This window comes from Chironomus tepperi, unplaced genomic scaffold (assembly GCF_022539635.2).
Source record: "Chironomus tepperi strain 1889 unplaced genomic scaffold, CSIRO-AGI_Ctep_v1 contig_8, whole genome shotgun sequence".
Taxonomy (NCBI): domain Eukaryota; kingdom Metazoa; phylum Arthropoda; class Insecta; order Diptera; family Chironomidae; genus Chironomus; species Chironomus tepperi.
This window is the reverse complement of record NW_027226130.1, coordinates 1088669-1103359: the sequence shown is the minus strand read 5'-3', so window position 1 is coordinate 1103359 and position 14691 is coordinate 1088669. Positions and strand designations below refer to the sequence as shown.

The window sequence follows — 14691 nt, the reverse complement described above, 5'->3', positions numbered from 1 at the left end:
ATTTGGACGACATGTGGCATCTTACTGCCACTTGACGAAATTTGCAGTCATTTGAACGTCAAGTGAGTTACTTGGACGACATGTAGCATTACTTAGTTGCCATGTAACAGCCACTAGGATGTCATGTGTCAGTCACTTACCATGATACAGTCACTTGAACACCATGCATAATTTGTGCTAATCGGGAAACACCCAAAGACATGAAATTAATGAGCTTAATATTAAAGATCAGGAACCATAACGACATCCATATGCTAGATATCCGGCTACCCAAAACAAAAGCAACAAAAAAAGAAGTTAAAATAATAACCGTAAAAATTGTTCTTGATAAGTAAAGTCATCGGATAAAGAAAGTGAATGAGAGAAACATCGAAAAACGTGTGGGAGAAGAGAACCAAAACAAAATGGAATGGATGTAGCGAGAGAGAGAGTAGGAGGGGTGGGGAGTGATGTTGAAGATGGTAAACTTTTCCACCATGCGGATCGATAATTTTTTTTTTCGTTTCTCTCGCAAAAAAAAGGAACAAAAAAAACTTATTTTTGTGCTCTGTTTTCCTTCATTCCTGTGTGATGAGCATAAAATCACCAAATTGCATGAATGGAAAATCTTACATTTTATTTTTTGATGTCGTTATGTAAACTATTTACTCATAATATGCTTTATGTCACTTATTTTATGCTCTAAATTCACTTTATAAACATTTATTTTAACTTTTTTGCTGCAAATTTCACAAATTTTCCACACAAATTCATCATTTTTTCAACTTTTAATGGCTTTTAACTTTTTAATTCTAATTTTTTCGCTAATTTTTTTGCTTCTTAAAAATCACAAATTTTAACCTTTTTTGTGTCACATATGCGAGACACACAAAAATCGGAACTCGACTTTCAACGCGAAAAGATTGACTCAGACTGATGGTGTAAAAATTTTTTTTCAGTCATTAATTTTTTGAGAGAAAATGTGGAAAATTTTTTTGGAGAGAATTTTCTCACAATTTTCCATTGTTGAGTGAGAGGATGTTGGATGCTTTATTTTGGTTTAAAAAGCACGTGGCTTAGTCTTATTGATAGATTTGTGATGTTTTTGGGGTGTTTTAGGTGAATTTGTAATGCTTTTGGGGTGTTTTTGATGAATTTGTAATGTTTTTGGGGTGTTTTTAATGAATTTTCAATGTTTTTGGGATGTTTTTGAACAATTTTCAATGCTTTTAGGATGTTTTTGATCAATTTCTAATGCTTTAAGAATGTTTTTGATGAATTTGCAATGCTTTGAGGGTGTTTTTGAGAAAATTTGTAATGTTTTATGGGAATTTTTGATGAGTTTGTAATGCTTTTGGGGTGTTTCTGTAGATATGGTGGTGTTTTATGTCGTTTTGCTAGTGGCTATGTCTAGCTTGCAGAGTATGAAATGAGGGAAAATGATCAAAATTATTGGAAATATTACAGAATTCTAGATATTTCGTGTGTGATGTTCTTTAAGTGGGACAAACGTTCATTAAAAATTGATTTATATAATCGGTAGTGTGCTCAAAATTCTACAAATATACTTAATACGGCTGAATGGACATGCTTTATTTTTGAGTAATTGTATGGTTAGTTATAAGGACTTTTTTGTGGTAAATAACGAAGACATTAGTCATCCTTGACTCAACTTAACATACAAATATAGAAATTCATACGTAATAAGTGCGCCCCTCAATTAAATCACGTCATAAAATTCCACATACTGCATTATTGAATACTTCAGCTGTTTGAAAAGTGATTACGATAACAATAAAGACGATTGTAAAAAACTGGGTTAACTGCTGGAAAATTATTAAGGAGTTGAACATAACCTTCATGCCAAAACAAAATGTGAATTAAATTGGCAGTAAAATTCACCATCCATTTCAAGTGTCTTAAACGGAAATTAAGTGTTTTACGAGTATTTTTGCTAATTGGAAGATTTACGATTCCAAAAGTATTTATGCTGCAGATATTTGAGTAAATGTGCATCGATAGCAAGGACGTATTTACCAGGGGTCCTGGAAAACCGCATTTTTTGAAGAAAATCTGTAAAAAAAGTAATTTTTTTTAGAAAATCTTGGAAAAATCAACAAATTTTTAATATCTTTTTTAAACTTTTTTTTTATTTATTTTTATGTAACTTAGAATTTTCTTTATTGATGAAAGTTTTCTCACTTTACATTTTTTTATGAGATAATCATGACGCAATCATCTCTCTATCTCAAAAAAAGTTTGTATTAATTAGTAGACATACATCATAATCATAATCATGTAACATATTTTCACTCTTAATAATAATTTTTTTTTTTAGTTTTTTTTTCTGATTTTCTTATTTAAATTTTTTTATATTTCTTGATATATATAATGGATCTAATGGATGCTATCTTAACGGTTTTTTGGTGGTTTGAAATGAGAAAAAAATGTTGTGAAAATGACATTAGATGAGAATTTGCAGCATCAAGTTGTTGAATAGCTGCAAATCTTCAATGTCCATTTTCACGTGTTTTTTCCAATTTTTTCTCATTTCTTTGTGTCAATTGATGGAAAGTTTTTAGATTTTAATTAGAAATTTATGTTGAAAGTTTGCAAATTTTTTTAAATTTTGCAATTTTATTAATGGTTAATTTCAACATGAACTGCATAAAATGACGTAGTTCTATCTGACGTAATTTGCTGACTATTTGAAGTTTATAAAAAGTTTTCAAATTGAATTTTAAAAAGTTTTCAAATTAAATTTTTCAAGAATTTTCAAAAAGTTTTCCATCAATTGACGTCGAATTCTTCATTCTTCATTTTCAACTCATAATTTTCTGTTTATTAATTTATTTATTTAGTGGAAACAAAGCTAGGTATTTTTTTTAATTAATTTCTGTTTATGGTTCAACATTTTAAATATTTTCTTAATAACATTTTTCTTTATTTAATCGCTAATTTTTCTTATTCGTTGATGCGTGAAATTTTTCATTATTTTAATGTGGATAAGGGTGTGGCACTGAGTTCTGGATGGTCTGCAACCTTAACAGACAGTGAGTTAGCTCACCTAAATGAGCTTGGCCATGAGTAAGCTTAAACATAACAATCGAGTTTTGCTCAATTTTGTTAGCATACTCAAAAGCATCATCTTTGTCTGTTCGGGCAATATTTCCAAATCCCACACCAATTACTATGAAATAAATGCAATAAAAACTAAATTTAATTCAAACTAACTAAAATCACTTTAAAAGAATCTAAAACAATGAACAGCATATCTTTTTATTGTCGACCTGATAAATAAGTGTATAAAGAAATTGATTTGCAGAAACAAGTGTAGTTGTCATTCAATTAATTGATATCAAGCTTAAACAATCAGAATACTTTTATTTTTTGTTCATTTCATATTTTCCATTCTCATTTATAAATAAAACTTTGTTCTGTATATAATGTTCAACATGTCTATTGGTTAGATGTGGATGTGAGTGAGGGATGATTGAGAGGTTCTTTTGTTGTGATTTTGATGCTTGATGCTGGTAGACAGCAATAATTGATATTGTGAAAATGCTTTAATATTTTCAATTTTTAAAGATTTTAAAAATTGGATTTGAAATTTAAAATTTAATTATGAATTTTAAAAAATTTTCAAATTAAATTTTTGAATTTTTCAAATTTTAAGTTTCTTTAAATTTTTAAATTCAAATTTTCAATTTCAATTTTTCAAATTTTAAATTAAAATTTTTCAAATCCTTCGAAATTTCAAAATTTAAATTTCAATTTCAAATTTTCAAATTTTTAATTTGAAATTTTCAAATTTTCAATTTGAATTTTTCAAATTTTAAATTTGAAATTTTCAAATTTTCAATTTGAATTTTTAAGTTTTTCAATTTTGCAATTTGAATTTTTCAAAATTTCGATTTAAATTTTTCAAATTATCAATTTAAATTTTTCAAATTTTTAAAACTTTATTTTGAATTTTTCAAATTTTCATTTTGAATTTCACAAATTTTCTCTTAAAATTTTTCAAATTTTTAATTTGAATTTTTTCAAATTTTCAATTTTAATTTTTTTTTTAATTTCAAATTTTAAATTTGATTTTTTTCAAATTTTCACTTTAAACTTTACAAATTTAATAATTTCAAAGATTTTCAATTTGATAAAAATTTAAATTCTTTTAAAATTGCTAAAATACCCTTCAACTTACCCTAATCCACCATCCACACCCTAACCTCCAATGTAAATATCTTATCATTCATCATAAAAATTGATATATGGATAATAATAAAACTTTTTTAGCAATGCATTCATGTTGTTCATCTGTGTATAATACTTTTTTTTAAATTTCATTTTTTTTTTTATTTTTAATATTTTTATACTCTTTTTTTTGTATGTAAAATTGTTGTTTTTTATCTCATATTAATTAATAAGTAAATAAGTTTTCATTATATTGTCAGTATATGATATTTTACTTCACTTTCTTTTTGTAATTTCTCATTCTATATCACTACTTTAAATTAAGTATATTTAATTTCAACTTTAACATTTAGCGACTTTTTATCATTTATGTAATATCATTAATAGTTGATTAATGCAGAAATATTTCATAACTTTTTCATTCCTCTTTTCAAATTTAAACGGGATAACAAGACAAAATATTTTATGTAGATAGGATTTTTATACTTTTGTTGGATAGATATAAATAGCTATAGTGTCGAATGAGAAACATATATTAGAAAAGTTAGAGCTAGAATGAGAAAAGTCAAGATGAGAATATTTTGATGGATTTTTAGGAATCTTTTTTAGAAGATGAATTTTTGAGTTATTTGTTGATATTTGCTGATTCCTGGGTCATATCAACGGAATATCTTTGGGATTCCAGAAGTAAGATAATTTAGAACATTTATGGCACTTTGCCATGTTAAGAGATTGGGGAAGACGATGTCAGACTCCAAAGCTGACTGAATATCAAGTTTATGCCTTCTCGTGGTATTATTTTATACCGTTAAATACTCCGACGGTGACTGAGCTATGTACCGGAATAAGGTTGGAAAATAGACTAAAAGATTGTCCAAAACACTTTGTTTGAAGGATGACAGCCTCAAAATCAGGCAATGGTAAAGTTTACAATTGATTTATTGTAAAAAACTAAATTGACCATAATAGTCGAATAACCAACGATAGCTCAGTGGTATGAACAAGTAATCGAAAATGGTGCGACTTGGGTTCGAATCTCATTCAGGATCCATCATTCCAAATTTGATTCCAGAACAGTATGACGTGAATCATAGAACAGGTCATTTTATTGACTGAAAGTCACGAATTCACCCTAACGGCATCATTATGATTGAATCCAGTACATTTTTACAAGAGTAATGCCCGGATAGCACAGCGTTGCCATCATTGACGACGTTGAATGCGGCGCGACGTGCAAATGACGGAGGTGCGCCGTTTACCAGAGGATATGTGCTTTTCGAGAATCATTTTTCTATTAGGGATGTAATCAAAATTTAAGTGTTTAAACGTTCAAATTCTAAAAATCTGATTAAAACTCTCTTGAAATTTCACTAAAAATGATATCCTACATCCAAATTCCAACGAATTACACAACCAACTACCGCAATGAATGTTAGATTAAACCACATGTAATTACATCTACATGATCACTGATACAATAGGTTTGTGGCTTTTAAATTACAATTTTCCTATTTTCTACCGCTGTGATGTCAATTTACAGCAAAAATTCAAATGTTCAAAAAATTCCAAAATCCCTCAAAAATATTATGTAAATATTCAAACAGGATAAATGCTGGATTATTATTCATTTACTTTTCGATTTGATTAAGTAAATTGATAACATTAGGATTAAAGTAAATAGTTTCATTTATCACTTTTGTAAATATCCATAAAAAGCAACATAGACATTTAAAAATTTTTTTATTTATGAGATTTTTATGACTTTTTTTTGGGTTTAAATATTGTTAAGGATATAGCAAGACAGTATCATAAATTTGTCAGTTTTTATTTTATTTTTTTTTTATCAATAATTGCGTTATTAAGAAAATTTAATTTAATAGTAAAAGTCATGCGATAAATCCTCACTGGATGCTGAAAGGGTCAAGTCAATGACAAAACCTTATAACAGCAAGGACTTATCACAAATTTAATTAATTAATATCATTATTGTAGACTTTTTTTTTTCTTGTAAATATGATTTCTACCAATGTGCCCAATATTTGATGATTTATATCCTCAATATGTGTGATGTGTGTGCATTTATCTAATGAAATACTTTAATGAATGTGCTCAGTTCTTTTCCTACCATTCTGACGATAATTTCAATAAATCGATATTAATTGACATATACAACATTCTCAACTAGCATTTGATGAAATTAAATTTATTTAGTTTTTGGGATAGTTCGGGGTGGAATTTAAATCTAACTTGATCCAAGTGAATTGAGGATGGTGACTTCTTTTGTGTCTGGATTGTGGATTTGTTGAGACTTAATTGAGGTTCATGATCATGATTATTATAGGATTAACAGACAATGATCATGATCACTAGTTTGTGATTGCAATCACATTACAATCACAAAGTGTTTTTTCATATCACAGCTTGTGATCACAATTTATCGTATCTGATCGTGATCACTCTGAAAAATTTCATCATCACCGTATTTCACTGAACATAATCACTGAGGATCAGAAGCATCGGAGAACATCACTCAAAATTCTGAGCATTTTATCGCGATCAATGAGCGCAATCAGATGTGACCTTATTAATCACTACTGGAAATTTATTTTAAATTATCATAATCACTGATTGTAATCAATGATCGTGATATTTGATCATGTTCACTCATTGTAAAGTGAGCGTAATCAGCATAATCACTTCCAAAACTTTTCGAAATTTTTCAAAGTCATATGTTCACTTTGTAATCAATGAACATAATCAAATGTGTTCTGAGCATGATCACTTCAATCAGGGGGAAGATTACTTGGCCTTACTGGATCTTGTTATTTAATCGGGAAAGTAACTTTTAATTACTGGATCTTGATTTTAGTTTGGAAGTGAATTTGACAATCTTGGTTTTAGATTAGGTGACTTTGACCTTACTGGAAGTTTGCACTTGCATACAAGTTATATCGTAATCAGACGCAATAATGATCATGATCAGTGATCATAATCACAAAAGCGCGATCGCGTCGGTACCGTACCGATCAAGTAATGATGGATCGTGATGAAAATTTATCGTGATCAAAACTCAGTTTCATCATCACAAATATCGATCTGATCATGCTATGTTACCGATGGACTTTCTGTTGAAATAGGGACGAATTGATGTTAATCTTTAGTTTAGCCGAGGATGCTCAACATTCAGGATTATAAGCATTTTAGCTCAATCTAGTCAGATTTCTAGATTGTCAGAACTAATAAAATTATTGGACTTATCAGAAGTGACTTCAGAATCTTGAAAACATGTTATCAGTTAAAGCTGCATTTCCAGTCCATGTAATTACTGTATTACGCTTGATATTGATTAGCAAGTCATAGACACTATTGAACTTAGATAATATCTATGCTGAGTCTTGAACACATGACCACTGGATCAGCATTACAGAAACTGGACCATTGCAGATTGCGATTTCTACAACAAAACATAGTCCTTATTATCCTGTATGTCATTCATCTACTGCCTTGATTCACTGATCTCAATATCAATTCTCACTTTGAACTTCCGCGTGTAACAGGGAACATCCTATTAAACTCAACACAATCTCACAACTAACCAACAGACACAAATCCTCTTTTTATTCACTTGGATCTTAATACTTTTGAGCTTTTTCCATAATCCTATAGGAACTCAAACTGAATTGCTGTAATAACATTTTTTTCTTTTTGCTTAATTAATTCGAATTATTTTACGAAGATAGAAAAAAAAACAACATCCTGCTCGATAATACTTTTTTCTTTCTTTTGAATGCTGGAATGGACATTTGGGATGATGTTTTGTAGTTGCTTATCTAGTACTTATTTGCTTAGTGGAATCATACTCGGACTTAGAGCGTGGGTTGATCCATAAGGCATTCCATCTGACTCTATTGCTGGCTTCATCACAACTTACTTACTTCGCTGGCAGTACAGATCAACTGTGATCCATGACCACCCTCAGATGTCGCCCATGATCGCCAGATGTCGGCTTCATCACAAAGCTTGTACAAATTCTCTGTTGTATCTTATCTAGTATACCAGATGCTGTGCACTCTGTTTCTATGACACAATAATGTATTGCATATGGCTAGCATGAAGCACATTAGAAGCTAACTCGGGTGTCTTAGTAAGAGCTAGTTCATGGATGCTACAGAAAAAGGCTTGTAGCTTATCCAATTCTATAGTTCAACAGTACCAATGAATCTGGGCTTTGAACTGCTCCTTGGGTACTGGCAAGAGTCACAAGCCTGCATTTCCTGCATTTTAGATGCGCATTTTTTGACTGCAGGTCTGCCATCGTTCATCTACAACCCAATAGAGTAAACACTTCAAACTCCATTCCAGCAAATCTTCATCCATCAACCTTGTAAGACACTTTTCATTACTACTTTAATAGATACTTCTAATATGATTATTCTTCACATCTAGGCAACATCGCTTTCTATACTTTTTTACGTCTTATCTTGATATATTTTTCTTTGTCTTTGTAAATTATTATTCATGATATCGATAAGATTTTAAATAAGTTTAATAAATTAGTTGTATATGATTAATAGCTGCTTTTAATACGAATTTTGGTTAAGTAAATGATATAAGATTGACGAAAAAATAGCTAATAGACAGCATGGAAATTTTTAGTTGGAGAAACTGGGGTCACGGTTTGTTTGGGGAGTTGGGATGGTATCTTGTTAGGCACACGGTGTGGAAATGGCTAAAAATTTGGGCATAGGTCAATATGATGTTGGATCATGGTTAGAAATCAAGTCAGCCATTTGGTGGATTTTTGACAATTTTCAGACCCAGGCCAGCATGACTTTGGATTCTGGCTAGTCAAGTCTTTCATTGTTGATTTTCGGTCATTCTCGGTTCAAGACAGCATGACTTTGAGACCAGGGCCAGAGTCAATTTCCTTGATATTCGGCCATTTTTCGGTTCAAGACCAGCATGAATTTGAATCCTGACCATTGTGAAGTCGGTCAGTCGCTGGAGTTAAGTCGGCCATTTCCGAGCCAGAAACAGCATGACTTTGGACCTGGCGAGAATCAAGTGAATCATTCGCTTGATTTTCGGCCATTTTTAGGCCCAGGCCAGCATGACTAGGAACCCTGATCAGAGCCAAGTCAGACATTCGGTGGATTTTCGGCCATTTCTACGTGCCGTGTGCTTTCCTGGACATGCATCTTACATGAGATATACTAGTGTGTACCAGAGTGTGTCTATAAGGTGAATAATGGATGCTATCTCTAGGATGACATCCAACACCATCTGTATACTCAAATGCCCCTCATATAAGAAGACATATCCATCACCAATCCCCAAAAACCAGCTCCATCCCCAGCTTCAAGAATTTAATTTTAAATCTCAAGACTTAGTTCTGCATTATTCTAATCCTAAGATCTAAATTTAATAATCACACATTTCCTACAAACTAAATATTTGTTAAAACTGATTTTTTCATACAATTGGAACTGGAACTAAAATCTGCTTTATCATTATAATAAATCTTATGGATTTAACTTTAATCCTCATAACAAATTTTAAATAAGTTCTGCATTATCGACCCAAACTGTCATACTCTCATTATTGCGCACATTTCGAAATCATAATTAGTATCTCATGTATATATGCTATATATGTTTAGGTATTTTAATTAATTTAAATCAATTAACATTTCGCTCACATTTTTTATGCTTCTCATCATTAATTTTATGCTTATTTATGTATGTATCAATAATGTAGTTTTATTATGTTGCCGTTTCATATAAAAGCAAAGCACTTCAAACAGCACACGGCATAGCATGAAGTAAAAATTTAAATTTATTTAAGGTCATACTCATCGTCGTTATTGCTCCATAATTTATTAGCCGATGATGTTGTTGTGGATGTTGTTTTTGGTGAATCATAATCCATAAATGCATCATTGCTTATGCCAGCACGTGATGATAACACAGTTGGATCATGTGTAAAGTCACCGTCCTTATCGGATGAGACACTCAAACTTTTTTGGAATGAATTGTCTCGTCGTGCATCGCGACTTCCATAGACGTAATTAGAGTCGGTGCTTGTACTCGTGAAGCTTGAATTTGATCGATTTCTAGCATAGCTGCTTGGCTTAAACGACGTCGAGTCAGGACCTGTTGATGAGACTTTTATTGCACCGAAAACTATGTCAGCATCTGACAGCTTCCTCTCAAATTGTCCTCGTGGCTTTTCAGAATCTTCTGTATCGACACTTGGTTCCTTTTCGGGTATTGTTGATTTTGGTCCTGAATAAAGTGGAATTGGTGCCGTTGATATTGGCTCACCAGGCTTATAAGTGTAATCAAAGCCAGTGACATTTGTTAATTCAGGCTTGTAAATATTCTTCGGGACTTGTCTCTTATCGTCTATCGTCGTTGATGGCGTAAATGTACTAGATGCTGAACTATACGGCGACGAGACACTTGCCGTTAATGGCGCTTTATTCTTATCAAATGGATTAACCCTTTCATGTGAGATTGGTGGTCTATAACTCTCATATGTAGCTGTAATTCCACTTGTTATAGGCTGCTGTTCTGGCTGTTGGCTAAATGTTGATGATGCATATGTAGATATGGAGCTTCTATCAAAAGAAGAAGAAGCAACTGAACCGGTTAATGATGATTGTTGTTGTTGTGACTGCTTTGATGTAATTCCTGAGCTTATAGTGCCATTTAATATTTTCTCATTTGCACTTTTTGATGATGCGGTTGTTGATGATTTTGGTTGCGTTATTATTGTGTCATTGATTGAATCAATGCTGTCTTGAGATACGGCCGTACCGGCTCGTTGTTGCTTCTTCTTCTTTGCTAAATCCTACATGTCACCGAATATGCCTGCGAATGTTTTACGGAGATTTTTCATTGTGTCCTCAGCTTCATCGACGACAGACGATTGCTGTGTTGGACGTGGTGGTTGTGATGCTTTTGAGCCGGCTTGCGATGATTGTGATGTTTGTGAATCTCGACGTCCTGTACTGGCAAGTGATGGTGCCGATGATTCTGAACTTTCCATATTTGCACCACCTAAACTTCCATGACGTGCAATCGATCCAACACCAGGTGTTTGACGTTCTGGAATTGGTGGTGGTGGACCGCCTGGTGGGAAGTTACCAGTTATTGAACCACTACGGAGACCAGCTGAAATTGGTGGAGTTTCTTCGGTTGGACTGCCTGTGTGAGATCCAACTGTTGGTCTCGATTGAGATTTTGGAATTGGTGGTCGGCAGACATTCTGAAATATTAATTAAGGATTGTTAATCTGCTTGGATTTAATGGAATATAAATAGGCTTGCCTGCATACGTGCACTAACAATATCAGCAACTGTGCGTCTATCCTCTTCTTGTGTATCACCAATAAGACTGAACGTACAGTCAGATGCCTTTAAAATATACTCCTTGTTATCTTTTGCGACAATTACTGACAGTGCACAAATTTCCATTCCACCGAAAAGTTCTGATACCTGTGGACGAAAATAATTTATTAATATTTAATGAATATTTTGGGTTTGGAGATTGTTGTGTGACTTTCTATTAAATATTTATGGAATTATTTGGAATCAGAAAAAATCTCTTTATTTGACATGAAATTTTTATGAAATCTTAACTGATTTAATTCGTCGTTTGTGTTTTATGGAGTGAGGATGGATGGTGTCAATTTTGTGGAGATTTATGGATTATTCTGAAGATTTTTGGAATTAAAAAAAATGTAGATTTTCTGTAGTTTTATAATGCATTAAAATGCTCTAGTGGCAAACTGTCGCTGACAGGACACCTCACTTGCCCAGCATATGAAGCTTAGAATAAACAAAATATACTGTATTAAGTTAAAACCTGAAGTCTGCAAAGACATTATGCCAAATGTGAAGGATAGATCCTATTCCTAGGGCTTCACAAAGACAAATGACTAGAAATTTTGTCAATTCAGATCGAGTCTAGATTCACATCAGTCTAGGAATACTGTTATTTGACTGTTTAACGCCATCCAGAATAGCACAACTCGGTTAGTCGATCAAAAATCCAGTTACAGGTCGATGTGACTCCAACTTGGTTTTAGATTCAACGGATTGGGTTCATAAGTCGGTTCTGGTGCCAGATTTTGGATCAACCACCCGATTTGTGCTATTAGGGCATGAATCATTGATGATTAGACCCTTAAAATTTTAGGGTGACTCTACAATCAAACTATGTTAAGGTTTATAACTCAAACAGCACAATGTGTTAGCTAGGCCACCGCAATATCGCCTTTTAGACACAAAGTTGTCCTGATTACACCATAACGGCTGAGTTTAATCCATTTTTACTACGAAAAATTCTTCTAGCCCAGGTATTCGATCATTTCCTAAATTATCTTGCACAAAGAAAGCAGCATAAGGTCATATCATTGAACACAACTAGTTTGTGCTGCTAGGAATGTTTCAATTCTAAAGAACAAGCTTCAACCTTTCAAAAACTTCATCTATTAGACTCAAAACATCATAAAAATGTCAAACTAGACATTTATTATCAGTTCCACAAAGTCATTCACACAGTCGACCTTTTGCATTTCCCTTTCACAACCTATCAAATGTTTTTTTCATCCATTAAAAAGCAATTAAATGTTAATTCATCAATTCAAAAAAAAGCCAGCAACTTGATACTTTTCTTCCCCAACCAAAACTAAATGAGTAATCGACACTGAAAATATTTCCTATGAAACATATTTTCTAGATCTAAAAATATAAACTTAAGTGTAATTCATCAGAAATTGGACAGAATTTATGGTCTGTTTGCTTACTGTCTGCCTCATCATGTATTATCTATGTAGCGCCTCACACGAGCGTAAGAGGATTTTCATTCATTTATTGACCACCAAAAATAAATTTTTCATTTTTAGATATCAAAAATTAGACGAAAAAAAGAAGATTTTTCCTCACACTCGACCCGAATTCTTTTGTATGATTATTGATGTTTTGTAACATGAATGAGAAGAAGAAAATCATTGGAATTTTCATTGACAGCTCTCGCTTATTTTGAGTGAGATGGGATGTCAGTGATGCTCAAACTTTTTTGTTGCTGGTGATGGATTCAATTTAATTGAATTTTGGGTTGGGAATTTTGAGTTTTTTATTTGATTTTGAGTTGAATTGATGTCTGAAAAGCTTGAAGGATACTGAAGAATTGAAATTGGACGAACTGGAAGGTTAATGGAACGGGAAATTGGGTTCAACTGGAATTAAATTTGAAGAAAATTCGAAGAACTGGAAGGAAATTGGAGCAACTGGAAGGATATTGGAAGAACTGGAAGGATATTGGAAGAACTGGAAGGAAATTGGAGCAACTGGAAGGATATTGGAGCAACTGGAAGGAAATTGGAGCAACTGGAAGGATATTGGAGCAACTGGAAGGAAATTGGAAGAACTGGAAGGAAATTGGAGCAACTGGAAGGATATTGGAAGAACTGGAAGGATATTGGAAGCAACTGGAAGGATATTGGAAGCAACTGGAAGGAAATTGGAGCAACTGGAAGGAAATGGAGCCACTTGAATGAAAGAAATTGGTACTTTGGAAGGGATGTCAAGTAAAATCACTTACAGATGCCTAGAAGCAGCTACAAGCTAATTAAAATTAAGACTTCCTGCCTTTTTCAATCAAATTCCTCCCAAATCATCAAAAACAAACAAACAAAAACAAAATAGACACGAATCTTGCGTTCCATTGTTTCCACGTGCAATACATGATCGAGCATTTTTATTTTCTAATTCATTTGTGACTTTTTTACGATCGAAAGATTTTAATGTGAAAAATAAAGTCGATTTACTTGGTGGAAAAATGATTTACATGATATTTCAATTAATTACGTGATGAATATGCCCTTCATTGTCTCACATTTGTTTATTTGCTCTTTTTTGAACAAGCTAAGCACATACTTGTATTTAGTTTAGAATCAATTAATTAATTAGATTTTCAATGTTTGTATTAAGACTAATGTGAGGTATTAACGAATGTGTTATAAAAAAGATCTATTGAGGATATGATTTATTGCTTTTAAATCTGGACGGTTAGATTAATCAGACATAGACGCTATTTAAATAAAAGCCAACACTGTAATAAAAACTTTGACATTGAAGTGAAATTGAAATGTGATAAGCATTGAATTTCGAGACGTATCAAATGGATTTTTTTTGCATACGGTCACAAGTATCAGTTTCATTTGGCAAACTATAAAATAAATGTTTATTTATTGGATATATTCTTTGACATTGAAGCTTTAATGATGGTGAAATTGAGGAAAAATATTTCAAATTTTACAATTATTGAGTAATTGACTCGGATTTTTCCGAATAACACAAAAAGGTTGATCGATCAAGAACTCGACCCCGGGGCGGGCTGACTCTGACTTGGTGTCAGATTAGATTTTACTCAATATTCTAACCTTTCTTTAATTCATGTATCAAATATTGAAACTCAAATTCCTTTTAGACTATCGACGTCAGAACCCCGAACA

The 14691-nt window shown here is 32.2% G+C and overlaps 2 protein-coding genes across 2 annotated transcripts in view; both read right to left on the bottom strand.

Annotated features, from left to right (window-relative positions):
- The window catches only part of LOC139100960 (serine-rich adhesin for platelets), a 62106-nt gene extending 61325 nt beyond the window's left edge, over positions 1–781 (bottom strand). Inside the window, exon 1 of the mRNA XM_070653748.1 lies at positions 613–781. The gene's annotated coding sequence lies outside the window, so the exon portion shown is untranslated. The remainder of the gene's footprint in view (positions 1–612) is intronic.
- An 8464-nt stretch (positions 782–9245) lies between these two features.
- The window catches only part of Syn (synapsin), a 111645-nt gene continuing 106199 nt past the window's right edge, over positions 9246–14691 (bottom strand). The window contains 2 exon segments of the mRNA XM_070652884.1: positions 9246–11439; positions 11501–11668. Coding sequence (XP_070508985.1) covers positions 10006–11439; positions 11501–11668 — 1602 coding nt within the window. The 3' untranslated portion in view covers positions 9246–10005.